This window comes from Falco cherrug, chromosome 5 (assembly GCF_023634085.1).
Source record: "Falco cherrug isolate bFalChe1 chromosome 5, bFalChe1.pri, whole genome shotgun sequence".
Lineage (NCBI taxonomy): Eukaryota > Metazoa > Chordata > Aves > Falconiformes > Falconidae > Falco > Falco cherrug.
Window position 1 is genome coordinate 15,949,518 of NC_073701.1, and position 15,082 is coordinate 15,964,599.

The following is a 15,082-nucleotide window of genomic DNA, read 5'->3' on the forward strand; positions in this document are numbered from 1 at the left end:
AGGCTGTTTTTTCTGCTTTTACCTTATTCCCAGCCTGTTCACCCTTGACCTTGGCTTTCAGAGTAGTCCTAATGGCTATCAAATTTTACAGTTTTCTTCTGCACAAGGGTCTTGAAAACATCAGGACAACTTGAAAGCTGTAAAAACTGCACTGTGTGTTCCTCTGATTCATTAGATCGTAACATTTCCAAGGTCACAGCATCTAAAGAATAAAGATGTTAACATTTATGAGTCAAAAATAAAGTCTCACAGGAAGAACCAGCAGTAACAAATGATAGATTTTAATTTGTTTTCTCTTACAGAAAAATTGACTTACGAAGCTTTTCATGGGAGGGAATTTTCAGAAAAGGACTTCACTCTGAGATGAAGCTTAATGTTTTGTTTGGAGTAGAAAAAAATTGAATTAATCTTGATACATCAATATTTTCTTCACAAAATTTGGACTTGGAGTAGATGCCGAATTCTGCTATCACAAAATTCACAGTGGAAGTGTATTTCAGCAGGTCAGGTTGAGTGGAGTTGGTAACATTTTCCCAGCTGTTTCTTCATACATCTAGCTGGATCAACTTGTAAAATTCTAAGAGGAGAGCTATGTGGACTTCAGATAATTTTGAACATGTGGAAATATGCTGATGCTAAACTCCTCTTGAGAATCTAGTCAGTTAGTATTCTTGCTAAGGTTGAATGCTTTCCAGAGAGCTGAACTTTTGGCAAATTTGGCCTGCACTTAACCAAAATGGTCTTTAACTTGTGTGTGAGCTTTTTTTCTGGCCTTTAGAGCTGGTTCCCTTAAGAGAAGTGCAGCATAAGAGAACTACAAATGCCTTAGGTTCAGGTTATCCAGTGTGGGTGTGTAACTGCTGAAAGTATATTAAACGTAGAATCAGCCAAAGAAACAGAGTATATATAAATACTTCCATGTTGGTTTTAATTTGTTTGAATGGCCTTTACAGTCTCCAAATCCAGTCATTAACAAGAATAAGATGCTGATCAGATTATGATCCAGGACTTGGAACTTGTTTATATTCTTGTCAGTGTGTATGTGACTGCATTTCTGCCTGTTTCCTTAAAAGTGAAGTAATGATGTTGATGCTATGCTGCTGCTTGTTCTGAGTTGGAAGTGGGAACAAGAAAATTAAGTGCTGATTCTGTCTTGTGTATCTCTCTACTGTGACTCCCAGGAAATGTGTCTTCCTGGCTCCATGAAGCCAGTGGCAAAAATATCTCTTGACTTCTGTAGGACTGGGATTTCACCTTGAGGCATTTCACCTTTGGCTATTACAAGGTCATTTCTTTCCCAAGCATCTGAGATCAGGGTTGCATAAAACTGTGCAGTGAGGAAGACAGCTCTTTTGGACTGGAGCTCTGTTCTTAATTGTGCAGGATATGGAACCTAGAGTGGGGCTTTTCCCTGTGTCTCTCTGTGGAAACAAGGTTAGTGCGTTAGTCCTGAGAGGAACAGTGACCAAAACTCAGTAAAGAATCAGTAAAAATTTTTGGAGGGTTTAAAGAGAAAAGCTGTAACTGTGCAAATTATTACCATGTGGAAAGATGTGTGCTAGCATTTTGCAATGTCCTTTGCTGCATGGAAGTTCTGGATAAGCAGGCAACATGCTGCAATTGCAGAACTGTAGTATGACCTTTTTTAGTGGAAGATGACTGATAATAGATAGTTCTGCAAGTGGTATTGTTTGTCCTCTGTAGGGGGCTAGCAGCAGCCTCTCATGGAGCAGGAAGATAAAAACAGTTTCTTTGTTGACAAGTTTGTAAGGACAACATTACTTACTGTCTCCATAATGCCTCTTTGACAGTATTTTGTTTAAAGTGGCTAGATAAATAGGAAAAGATGAACACCAAAATATTTCTATTTTCAGATACTGAATACATATGTGGATTTATCCATCAAGATGCACTTACAAAAACTTCAATACATATTTTTCTAGCTATTTTATTGATAAAGCTCCTTTAGGAAATATTCCGGATCTGCATAATATACTGTGGATAACTGGCTAGCTGAAAAGGGTCACATAGACATAGTCCAGCTGGCTGGACAAAAATGCACATCGCTCTCAGCTTATCTGAAGTAAAGCAAAATACACTGTCTTTGGCTGTCCTTGTTACACAATAACAGGAAGATTTTGGTGGGAAAAGAATGTTGCAGGTGGGAACAGATAACTACAGAAGAGAAACTAGGGGCGGGCTTGGTATTTAGGCAACTAACCAATAATGAGCTTAACTTTTGTAATATGTATGAGCTAATTATAAGAAGGCATAAAAGGTGACTGTAAGAGACAATAAAGGAAGTCTGCTGATCACTCATATTGAGTGACTGTGTCTTCCCTCCGTCGCAACAATATACCTGTGTGCTAAGTTTTGTTTGTGGTTCTCTAAATTAGAAGAAATTGATGTGGGCCGACAGCTTCCTTTAGCTATTTATTTTAAAATGTCCAAGCACATAAATTATTCCTTTCAAAGTCAATTTAAATTTTGTGTTTACTAAATGAACTCCAGATCTTTCCCTCATATTAGTAGTCAAGAAATCCTTTAAAATGAACACAGATTTGACCCAATCCTACTGCTATTTCAAATATCTTCTGTTGCACTGTGAGTGTTGGGTTCTGTGGCCTTGACAAATGCCAAGATAAAGGTTGTGCTGATGAACACTTTCCCATTTTCTTATAGAAATCTGTGGAATTCAACACTAAAAGCTGAATTTGGCTCATTCACTTTCAGGCCTCAGCCATTTTTCCTTTTGCACGTTAATAGCCATAAGGCTTCTGTGACAGTTTAGTTGTGACACTCATCCAAAATTCATCAATTCCATGCAGACATTTTGATTTCAGTAGTTTTGCCCATAATGATCTGTAGCTGTGCTGACAAATTTTGTTATATGTGTTTTAATGCTTTTTGAACATTCAGGAACTTATTGAATTCCAACTGGTATAATGAAGAGTAGGAATGGATTTTGCTGGAGGTAGATTTAGTACTTTTTTTTTTGGCTCTGCAAGACTTCTGAGAGTACCATCCCTTTGTTGCAAAACACATAAATGAAACAAATTTCTGGGAGAGCATCAGTTTCACCTGTAATAGTGAAAGAAGAATCAACCCCAGTATGCATAAGGTGGATACAGGTCCCCTCTGACTAAAAAGAATTAGGTCACTTAAAGAACAACTTCAAACTTCGTTTCCTGTAACTGAAATACAGCAATTGTAAATTACAGCACTTCCTCATGGTAACGGATGCTCAGATTTTGTCAGGTGCTTGGCTAGGTTTTTTACAAAACATTCTCAGATGCTTATATAATAATTGCATAGTATGAAGTCTCTAAGTAACACTGCTGTGCATCGAGGAGGACAAGAGCAGAGCATCCCTAGGGCTGCTGAGAGTTATTTCCAGGCTGTAGCAACCAAGATTCAGCTCTGCTTTCCAGAAGGAATTATGACGTAGTTTCAAAGCTTCTTTGACCTTGGCAAATAGCTGAACCAGTACAGTTACTAGTGCACCCAAGTAAGCAAACTTCTTTTTATCTTGACTTTTTTTCCTGGAAATTCTTTTCTTTAAAATTTCTGAAACAAGCAGTGGATTTTGGAGATTTCCCAAAACAGTTCCAGAAAGAGATGGTCAAAATTATCTCACCAAGAGCTGAGGGTGTGGTTGCATATATCCAGCTCTGTCATTGGGAGTTGTCTCATTTGAACACAGTAAGCCCAAATAGGTTCTTGGCAGACTACGTCATAATTATAAATGGCCCTACACCTTCTTAATCATTTTGGTGCATTTAATTATTTTTCAGGGCTCCTGTAATTGCTGCCATTATACTACTATATGAAATTAATTCCTTTTACAGAGGAAATTGCAATACTTTTTAAAGGTGTTTTCTTCACTTAATACCCCAAGAGTTGCCCATCTACACAGCCAGAATTTACTGGAGTGAAAGCTTTGTAAATATTTTGCCAGTGTAGATAAAACTTTAGGCTTCCCATTGAGAGCTAGATTGCAGTAAACCTTGATAATTCAACAGTATATGCACCTGCATCCAGCACAGCAATTTCGTGGTCAGATGGCAACATTTCTCTGTTTCTGTTGTTTCATTTTTGTGTTATGGTAATTCCCTCATGGTGAAAGACAACATTAAGGATAGTTGCAGCTACAAAATTAGTGGGAAGAGTTAACTTTCTGAGTTAGAGGTGTTTGGAGTCAAGAGTTTGATTAACACCCAATTCTATCAATTACAGGAAAAAAAAAGAATGATAGGATATGACCCAACCAAAAGGAAATTAACATAGCTGGCCCATGCAAATTTTGGCTTTTACAATAGATAAAATTAAGAGCAAGCCTGCAGTTTTTAGGTGTTTGAATGTACTCCTATTGCTTTTATCGCTGTGTTAAGCTTACTAAGGAAGCCATATCCTGCCACATCAGGTGTAATACTCTGTAAATTATAGTTGTTCAGCACTTTCACTGACGCATCCTTTAAAAAATGTCCTTCTTAGGTATTTGAAAAGCGAAGATGGGGTGGTGTTCATATTGTTTGCAGGCACATTGTCTGCTTTTCTCTTGGTGCAGCCTGGAGCTTGAAAAAAGTTCAACTTTGGACTTCGCAGGCTTTGTGCATGCTTTTGGTGGGTTATTTTTGTTTGTTTTTGTTTTAAAAAATAAAGCATTAAATTCACCAGTCTTATCCCCTTGGTGTTTTACTAGCAGAACTGGAGTTAGAAATGCTGGTCAGCCTGCCAGGTGAAGTCTCTTAAATAACATGTGGGTTTGGAGGAGAAACACCAAAAACCCAACAACATGGCTCTTAAAAATAGGTAGAATGTTTGGCTCCACTCCTAGTTTCGTACAGCTCTTGGAGTACAAAAGGGAGGAGTAATCTTCTAATGCTTTTGCAAAATCTAACATAACTGGAACTCCTTCAGAGAGATATGAAAATAATCTGTTCCTTTTGTTATTTTCCCGGTTTATGTATCTGTTGGATTACCCTTATGGGAACTTAAGTATTTTTATTACATCAGCACCTTGTGCTGCTAATCATAGTACAGCTTTTTAGAAATAAGTATTTTGTAAGGGGTAGACATTCAAAAGGCTTCACATTTCTTTGACTTTTGTCCCTTTTGACGGCTTTCCCATCACTTACTTAAACCAATAGTCCTATTTGTTTAATTGTTTGAAAAAAGGGAATTAATTGATCAGCCATCGGCAGTCTGATGCTGAGTAACATAACAGCTGATAACACTTTCTTGTGAATTCCCCCTTGTGAAGAAACTCGGCGCTTGATAGAAGTTAAGAACAAATCTTAAAATGAAATTACTATTTCTCTGAGTGTCCTGAAGGAACACCCACAGGCCTGACATCTAAATCATGTTTTAATTATTGATTTGGCCTGTTAAAAGATGGCATTACTGTAGAGTTCTATTTTTGTCCCTGTAGCCCAAGAATGATAGGAAGTTTCTGGAAATATTAATGAATGCTTATGGAAGCTGCAAATATCTGCTGAGTGGAAACCTCACAGGAATGCTTTGGCAATAATGCACCCAGGAACCTGGGCTGTAAATAAAGGAGAGCAGCTTCTTGGGGACTTTGCGCTGCCATACTGCAGGTGTGTTCAGGATGAGCCCAATATGCAGGAAGTGACTTGCTGGTTATTGTTTTCAGGAAAAATCACACACGTGTCTTTTTGTTGTCATACTGGACTCCAGAAGGTAGAGCACATCCCCAGGCTGTGCTGGCTCAGCACTTGCACAACTAATGGTGGAAATTTTAGTAAAGGACAGGAGCTTTCTGAAACAGAGCAGTGATTGAAAGGCTAGGGGCTTTACCTTTAAGCAGCAGGTTGCGTTTTTTGTTAGAAAGATCCTTTCTGCAGCTTATTTCCAGCATTTTTGTGTGCTGAATGCTGTTACAAAAAAGCTAACTGGTTTTGCAGACAGAGCCAAATTTCTAATTCCTATTTCAAGCTGCTGAGGAGATTGTAGAAGGAGGGCTTCAGTGCTGTTCAAGGGAAGTAGATGGAGACCTTGGCTATTTTGAGTTAAAGGTAGGCTTCTGGGAGGGGGAACCTCCAACTTGAGGGGGAAGGCTTGCAAAAAAACTTGGAAGAAGCCTGTCGCTGTTCTGACAAATCAAACTTCTCAGAGGATTGCGCAAGGAGGGACAAATCTAGTCAGGCTGAATCCAAGGTCCAGAAATGCTGAAGGCATGGGGTGAGAGCCTGAGCTGGCTTTTCAGAAGAATCTGGTTTTACCATACTACCTTGCTGTCTTGGGATTATGGCTGGGTATGATACCAGGTAGCAAAGCTTTGTCTGGAGTACTTTTAAAAGTTTAAAAAAAAAAAAAAAAAGGACTGTGTGAACGTGAACTTAATTCAGAAGTATTTCAGCCAGCTCTGCAATGGAAGGCACATTTGAAATGTACTGCCAGGGTAGCTCTGATGTACTAACAGATGATTTTCTAAAAAAGATTACTTTAGCCATTTATCATGCACTGTCTAACATAGGGACAGTAGATAGGGTTTTTGGTCTAGTGTGACAGTAGCTGGGGTTTTTGGTCTAGTGCACCACAGATTCAGAGCTGATAATTATCAAGCTGTGAGGCTGTCTATAATAATTTACATATTTTTAGTTGGTTGATGTGCACAACTGGAGGATTCACAGCAGTGATCATCTGATGTGTATGTGATGCTGACTTTCCATGTATAAGCCAAGATACAGTCTGTATTAAAGAATTTGCACTTTCTAGAATGAGTGAAGAAATTTTGGGGTTTTTTTGTATGAGGGAGGGAAGATGATAATAGGATTGTTCATAGTTGAAGCAGAATGCATCTCTCTCATCATTCATGGTATTCTTCCAGATACAGGTATGAAAAAAAACCCTGAAACTAATACTAGCATACCTTCTAAAAACATTGGACTTGTTGCTGTATGTGAATTAATATAGAAAATTATAATAGGGCTTATTTTGTGGGGAAGACATGTTTTTGCTAAACAAGGCATACTTTTGTCTTATGCCATATTAATAGCATGTTTCAGATAGTTGTTTGTTACAACAAAGTCAAAGGTTTAGCTCATTGTCTGCTTGATTAATTTGAAGACAAACCCTCAAACCTACCCTATAAATATAAAAAACATATCAAAATCAGGTGTTTCTTTTTAATTTTTGACAAAATATCATTATTTACTGTGATGATGCTACAATTATTTTGGGAAGGAGTGTTCTATATATTGGCTTGCTGCTTTTCAGTCATATGTGACCCTTATATATTCAGTCAGTAATTCCCTGAGCCATCTGTTAGCTGATATATGCAACATGAGTATATAGAAAGATTATGCACTTGCATATATTCAAAGACAGTGCTCAGTTGGAGAATTTTTTCTGTATTCTTAGTATTCTCATTTACAAAAGCTTTTTTCCCTCCTCTTGTGTTTTAGATATTGACGAGTGTGAAAATGACTTCTACAATGGGGGTTGTGTCCACGAGTGTATCAACATTCCAGGCAACTACAGGTGTACATGCTATGATGGGTTCATGTTAGCCCATGATGGCCACAACTGTCTTGGTAAGTAGTGAATGCAGAAAGTTTTGTTTCATGGTTGTAATAGGAAGGTCTGATTTGCTTGTTGTTTTGTTATCTGGTATGTTTTCAGTAAAGACTTGATCCAGATCACACTGAGTAAGTTCAAACCTGTCTACTGAATCCAGTGTTGTTTAGACCAGACCCTTAAAGCTGGCACTTATAATCCTAACATACTCAAATCAGTTTGCCTATCTGTGACATTACTAAAAAAATCCTGGACCTCCAAAGCTTGTGCTGGATGTTTGAGCTTCCTTTTTTTAAGAAAAGGAATCTGTCCCGTCCACTTAAATGTATTTTGTCTGTTTCTTGCAAATTTTGTAATTCCAGTCATATCTTTGGAGCTCCCCCTCTCTTTTTCCCTTGTAGGATAACATAGTTCGAGGATACGCTGTAAGAACATAAATTACAGAATGTTAAAAGTGCAAGTATGATGAAGGAGTATTTGGACAATAAAACAGGACAGAACAAACAGTTATATCAGTAATAGCTGTTTACAAAGGGGAGGGGCACAGTCCACTAACTGTACAAAGCCATATTCAGAGCAGGGTCTTAACTGCTTCAGCAGTCTGAGGATTTTGGGATCTATTTTTTTGATTTGTGCCCATTGCTCTGGTTTAAATAGGTTGGGTTTGTCCTAGAATCATAGAATGATTTGGGTTGAAAGGGACTTTTAAAGATCATCTGATTCCAACCCCCTGCCATGGGCAGGGACACCTTCCACTAGACCAGGTTGCTCAGAGCCCCATCCAGCCTGGCCATGAACACTTCCAGGGATGGGGCATCCACAGCTTCTCTGGGCAACCTGTACCAGTGCCTCACCACCCTCACAGTAAAGAAATTCTTCCTAATATCCAATCTAAATCTACCCTCTTTCAGCTTAAAGCCATTACCCCTTGTCCTATCACTACATGCCCTTGTAAAAAGTCCCTCTGCAGCCTTCTTGCAGGCCCCCTTTAGGTACTGGAAGGCTGCTATAAGGTCTCCCTGGAGCCTTCTCGTCTCCAGGATGAACAACCCCAACACTTTCAATCTGCCTTCACTGGAGAGATGCTCCAGCCTTCTAGTCATCTTCATGGTTCTATAAGCTAAAAAAGTGTATGTTTTATTTTGAAATTTCTTCACACCAGTTACCTGGAAACGAACTTTTACTGCTGTGTCCAGTTTCCCATACCTGCTTACTTGGTAGTCATTTTAGCTAAATTGTAATGCCTAGGGATTATCTTTCTCAATATTTCCAATATAAATGCAATGACCAGTGTTTAGTACTGTCCAAAATTAATTTCAAGGTGATATTTATAAAACTGTGTGGAAAAGGGGGTATTTTTTCTGTGTCACACAGCACCTTTACTTTGGTAAAAACTGAGATTTTTAGGTCAGGAAATCAGGTAGTGAAGCAGAAGTCCAGTAACACCAGTTTGCACTCACTGAAGCTATGGAACAGCTGGAGTTTCTGAGCAAGGATTTGGTTAGATTTCAGTAGATTTATTTCCTAATACATTCATATTCAAACTGAGTGATATTTGTTCAGATGGGTTATATATCCTGACCATTGACAAGCTTTTGACTCAAACTTCCAAATTTCATTTGTTGAAGAACAGACTAGGATAGATTTATTTACCTCAGTCTGAGGTGGTCAAAGGATTAACTGTGCAAGAGGTATTTCTTTTACAAAAAATAGCCCGATACTTCTTCAAAAAAACCAACCAAACTATATTTATACTAATGTTCATAAGTATCTCTTAACAAAACAGGACACAAACATAATCAAATAGTTTAGCTATTTGGAATTAAAATAACTGTGCACATACATTTTTTCAAACAGCTTTCTATTTTCAACTTTGTTTTAAAATTATTTCCATAGTGGTAGGGAAAAGTAGGCTAGCAAATATGCACAGCAAAAGAAGTGACCTGTTAAAGGATGAACCATTCAGATCTGTTGGATTTTTTTGGACCCCCGCTGTCTTTGTTGTTGCTCTGCTGTCATGAAACATACTAATCTACAGAGATAGGCTGGATCTACAGAGATAGCCAAATTTCTAGTTTTCTTTTCATTGATTTCTATTCAGCCACTTGGGGTTTTTTGGGGTGAAAAAAAGCCCCACAATAGTATAAACATCTGGCTATGGTTGAAAGTGTTAATCCAAAGCTTGCCAAGGGTTCTTTCAGTTTTTTTGTAGAATCGGCGTCTGCCTGTATTCATGGTCTACTTTGAGCTGATTACTTGTGTTACCCAAAAAATCATTAAAACCACATTTCTAGAAGAGGTTCAGTGTACATCTAGATGAGTGGGAATACTAGCAAAGGGCTCCCTTTCTCACAGTGTGCAACTTTAGCACACTGAAAGAGATTGCAATTGTCTCTAATTTTGAGAACACAGACTGGGGAAGTTCCTGTTCCTTAAATGCAGATTGAGTATTTGCCGCTAATGATATGTCTCAGTGAAATAGCTGGTTTTACTTATAGGCACTGAGAAAGGAATCAAGGTACGCTCCTCTTTCTCAGTCTAAAAATGTGAATGAGTTTACCAAGGATGAAAATGTCTGATTGTAAGGTCTCAGACTGCAGTTTTTAATCCTGACAGTAGCCATGCAAATATTGCTATAACTGCCAGTTGTGTGCTAACACAGATTTGGAACACCACTACTCAAAAAGAGAGAACTTCATTTTTCTGTCTTCATTTGGTCCGTAGCTGGTTGCTGGCTGCTGGGATAGCCTGTTTGTGCCTAGTAGCACAATATCAGTTTTAAAAAGGGAGATGTTCTAGTCTTTTCCCTTCTGGCCTAGTTGTATTTCCCTTCTCTTATGCTACCAGAAATGTGTAAATGCAGTTTGCTGTTTTTAAAAGGACGTGGTGAGGTCTCAAATCAAAACCAAACTTTGTATTTGTGCATGTTTAAATTAGGAGTTCTATAACCTTTTGGAAAATTTTCACAACATGTAAAACTTGGTTAATTTAGTCCAAAAATATATGGATTTTTTCCCATGAGGATATTAGACATTGAAAGTAATTAAAGTTTTGATGAATCCACTGGTTTCCACCTGTTCTTGCTTTTTGAGAAACCACTTATTTTTTGGTTTTTACCTTCAAATGCATTCTTCTACAGAAGTTTTTTTCCCCCCTCCTCACTCCCCCTCCCCAACCTCTGTAGGACTCTACCAGTCTTAATTTTGACAGTTCTGTAGTTAGGTACCATGCCATATATTCTATGTATCAAGTTCATATTCCTCTTAGAAGAGGCATGTAATGTTTGATTAGCATGCTGAAATTAAGTCTGTATTCACATTAAGTAGGGCCGTAGTGGATATTGCATAGAATTATGTCCTTTCCACAGAATTTGTAGATAAGCCTATAAAACTCTTGGCAGGTTGATTTTGAAAACCCTGCCTGAACCATCTTCTCATACAGCACCATGGATGTGTACATGCTTGGACAGAAGATTTGCTAGAGTGACCCAACATGTGACTACACTATTCCTACTTCTCCCCCATCCTTTGGCCTTCCAGGCATTACTGTTGGGGTCCATTTTGTCAGCACATCAGGAGCCAGGCAGCAAGAACTCTTAGGGGGCAATTTGACTGCCTAAACATAGGAGCCTCCTGACACTGAGAACACCCTGGAGCTGGCCGATGTGACACAAGATCATAGAATATCTCGAGTTGGAAGGGACTTGTAAGGATCATCGAATCCAGAGATCTACAGGAATAGATCTGGAGTATGAGATGGAGGCTAGGTGGAATAGTATTAGGAATCTAAAATAACATCTGACTCCAACGTTCAGACAGCTGAATTGCTCTCTCAGTGACTTGGGCCTCATTTTATCAAGCACATGTCACTAGAAATTTTCATCTAATGATTTTAGATAGAAGACCTAGGGATGGGACCCCACAATAGTTCATTGATAGTTCTGTTGGCCCTCTAGGAAGCAGTTTGTAATGGACAAGATTGTTATATCAGGATTTCTGCATCTCTTGCTTGACTAAAGTCTATGCAAAATCTTATGCCGTCTCTTCTTGTCAGGGTTTACATTCCTTTCTAAACCTTCACTGGATGTCTTTCTAGTAATGTCAGTATAGCAAGATGATTAAAATCTTCCTCTATAAATGGCAAACTTGGAGTATTCACAACTAATTAGATCAGGTGCAGTTGATAGGCTAAGTGTTTTTTCCTGAGTTCTAGTTTCAACATTTATTTCTTCCTTTCTAATCAAGTGAAACTTCTTATTTATTTGTTGGAAGGAGGTGTTAGGTTAGGAATTCATGGTTAAAATTTATACTGGAAAATGTCCAAACCTGCCCTCCAGGGAACTCGACTTGCTCTCTATGTGATATTTTTATTGAGGAATTTCTCAAATATAACATGAAATGACACCATAGGAAATTCAAGCTATGATGAGATCCTTGCCTGGCTAAAATAATTTATTTTAGCACTGTAATCACCTGAAATAGCAGTAGTTCTTTCTGAAAATTGCTCTAAATTCTGCTCAGTGGATGCAAGACTAATATTTGGTCTCATGCAATAGGGTTTCTTTATCCTTCATTTGAAACTAGTCGTGAAACATGGTTTCCCCTCTCATATATGAAATACCAGTCTGTTGTGTTTTGAGATTTTTTTAATAAGCAATTAGCTCAGTGGTCTAGATGTTCTTTCATGTTTGATCATTTTTTCTCCATGATCTTACTGATAAATTGGCTTTTCCTTCTTTGCATCTTTTGCGTGCTGAGGCATGCTATCCATTTTCATTCTCTCTTGCCTTTAGGAGAGATTATGGCATAACAGATCATCAGTGCCAAACATTTTACCCATCTCATTTGCAGTAAATCAGAGTCTGTTCTCAGGTATCTGGTAGAATCTGTACTATAGAGTATCAATGGATAAGACTTATGCCTTTAAAACTGGTTATTCAAAATATACTCCCTGCTCTGATTCAGCATGACACTTAAAGGAGTTCCTAATTTGCCTAGGTTTTTATACTTTCTTGATTTAATATTAAGAAAGAAGACTGGACTTCTGCATATGTGTAAGTGCATTATTGATTTGAGGCCTGCGGCAGCTGGATATACTTTTACTCTTTTTGTGTCCTCTTGCAGGCTTTCAGTAAGACAGATAGCGGAGGAGGTAGGTTGAGTCTGGTGTTGTAAGCTTGGATGTTGTACAGAATGAGATACGTGATGGATGGGGATGCCATAGAGAAGGGTTGAGAATTTGTCTTCCTTTTCAGTGAAAATTTCAGGGAAGCTTGGCATAGCTGCCACTATGGTGATTCCAGAACAGAGAGTAAGAGAGAATTTCCTGGGATTTTTTTAGTTTCAAGCTGTTGGGATAGGAATTGTCACATGGAAAGAAACCCTGCATTCTTTCAGCAGCAGTAAGGCTGCAGCTGGTGGAGGACTGTTCAGTTTGGGCATTGCACTTGGATAAAGCCAAAAGAGCTGTGAGAATAATGAATGATCTAGGAAACACAGAATCATTGAGTATCTCGAGCGGGAAGGGACCCATGAGGATCATGAATTCTGATGTGGCTAATGCTAAAAAGAATGAAAGAAAGGGTACAGTTTTTTTCTAGAGAAGAGAAGATGAAAAAGGTGCAGTAGTCATCAAATCCAAAAAAGGCTGCTTTGAAGAATTAGACTTTTGCTGTTTTGTTTTTGTATGGTTTTGCTGTATGTTTATGTATAGTGAATGAGGTTAGTGCAATAGTATTTGGTTACTCAAACTGGGAAATTCAGAAAGAGCGTTGAGTTATTTTTCCTTTCTCCTGAAGGACTCTCATGTGAACTACCATTATCTTACTTTAATCTCTCTCCTACTATATAAAAATGTAAGCTTCCTGGGAGAGTATTATGTGCTGTGTTGGTCTGAAGCATCATCAAGGAAGAGCTTTCTAAAACTTACCATGGATTACTAAACTTTGGGATTTATCCAGGCAAAGCTGGCTAGAAATCTTGCTGAAAACAGATCTTGCTGGTATTCCTAACTGTGTCTTACAAATTTATTCAGCATCTGCAAATAGAAAGTGGAAGAAAGTGTGGTAACTATTTAGATCAGAGAGCAGAGCTTTTTTTTGGGGGGTTGGTTTTTTTTTCCTTTTTTTTTCTTTGCAAAATCTTGCCAAAGGGCTTACTTATCAGCTGATACTCCAGCTGTTCCGAGCCTTCTGGAATTCACCTATCTGATCAGAATGTGAAATAATGGGGAGTGAAGAGTGTGCAAGAGAAGTATGTAGCAACACAAGCTGACTGCCATTGGTTCTTACTTGAGAAAACCATGTAATACCTGCTCCAGATTCTGCTTTTCTATCCTTTTTTCCTGGAGGCACACTTTTGTATACATTCGTTAGGGAATTCTTCCTAAAAAAATCAACACATCTCATTGTGTTCTGTTGCTCAAACCAAATCTGGGTGTAAAAAAGTATTTCATGTTAAAGAATGGAATTGCATGGAGTGATGATTTTCTTTTGCTTATTTATTCAGATATAAATATGAATAGCTATGAAGTGCTACTCATCTCTCTCTGTTTCGTGTGTTTGTTTTTTTTATTTTCTCCTTAGCTCAAATTTGTGATCGTCCCTTTTTTGTAGGGAGTAAGCATTGTTTTTTTGCAAAAACACTTTGCTGCCAGGTTGCACCCATCTTAACTCTTTTTCTTCTAAAGGTTAACATGGGTTTCGTGAAGTTCTCTGCTCTTCCAAATTTCTCTGATTAGTTAGTGTGCTCAAGAACTTTGTAAACTCTTCTTAGAAACCACCAAAAAAGATACAAAGTAGCATGAATAAAAAATTTACTATAATGTATTCAGAGACCTATTCCTTTTATTTATAGGTTTTTCTGTGGTATTAACTGCTGTAGTACAGGAACATACATTAACACCTTGTAAATACTAATAGATTCGTCCTCAGAAAATCCTGTAAGGAAACAAAGGATATTTTTTATTGTTTTCTAGATGAAGAACTAGGGAAAACTGATTAAGTTACTTCTTAGCCTTTACACAGGATGTCTGGATGTCTGCCGCTAGCCAAAAGTAGAATACTTACCCTTCTGAATCCCTGTTTACACTCTCTTATTTTGCATATTCTGTGTAACTTTGGTTTCTTTTACAGAAAAATAACAATTAAATGTGGACATTATAATATATCTCAGTAAATTCTCCTCTGTGTCAAACATCCTGAAAATAACTATAAAATTAGGTTTTGATGATCCAGTATACTTTACGGTTCTTCAGCAGTTAAACCTGTTTCTGATTGAGAAGAGTCCTGGGAAGCAGAATGAACTTCTGATTATAAATCATGTCAGAAATGCAATTACTCATGTGCATTATAGATTTGATGGCGGTTTCTTCAAGACCTGAATGTTCAGTATGGTAGACAAACACAAGCACAGTGTCAGCTCTGAATTCAGTAGCAAAAAATTGAGTAGCAAAGTCCTGGTTATGGGCAGAAGGCCTGATTTTCCAGCCTGAAAATGGACATTACTGTTTTATTTGTCTGTTCTTAGATGCTATTTTGCAT

The 15,082-nt window shown here is 38.0% G+C and overlaps 1 protein-coding gene across 4 annotated transcripts in view; it reads left to right on the forward strand.

Annotated features, from left to right (window-relative positions):
* Nucleotides 1-15,082, forward strand: part of SCUBE1 (signal peptide, CUB domain and EGF like domain containing 1) — a 218,104-nt gene that overhangs the window by 25,824 nt on the left and 177,198 nt on the right. For all 4 annotated transcript variants that reach the window (XM_055712142.1, XM_055712143.1, XM_055712144.1 and 1 more), the window contains exon 3: nt 7,431-7,559. In XM_055712142.1, the coding sequence (XP_055568117.1) occupies nt 7,431-7,559 (129 nt within the window). The remainder of the gene's footprint in view (nt 1-7,430; nt 7,560-15,082) is intronic.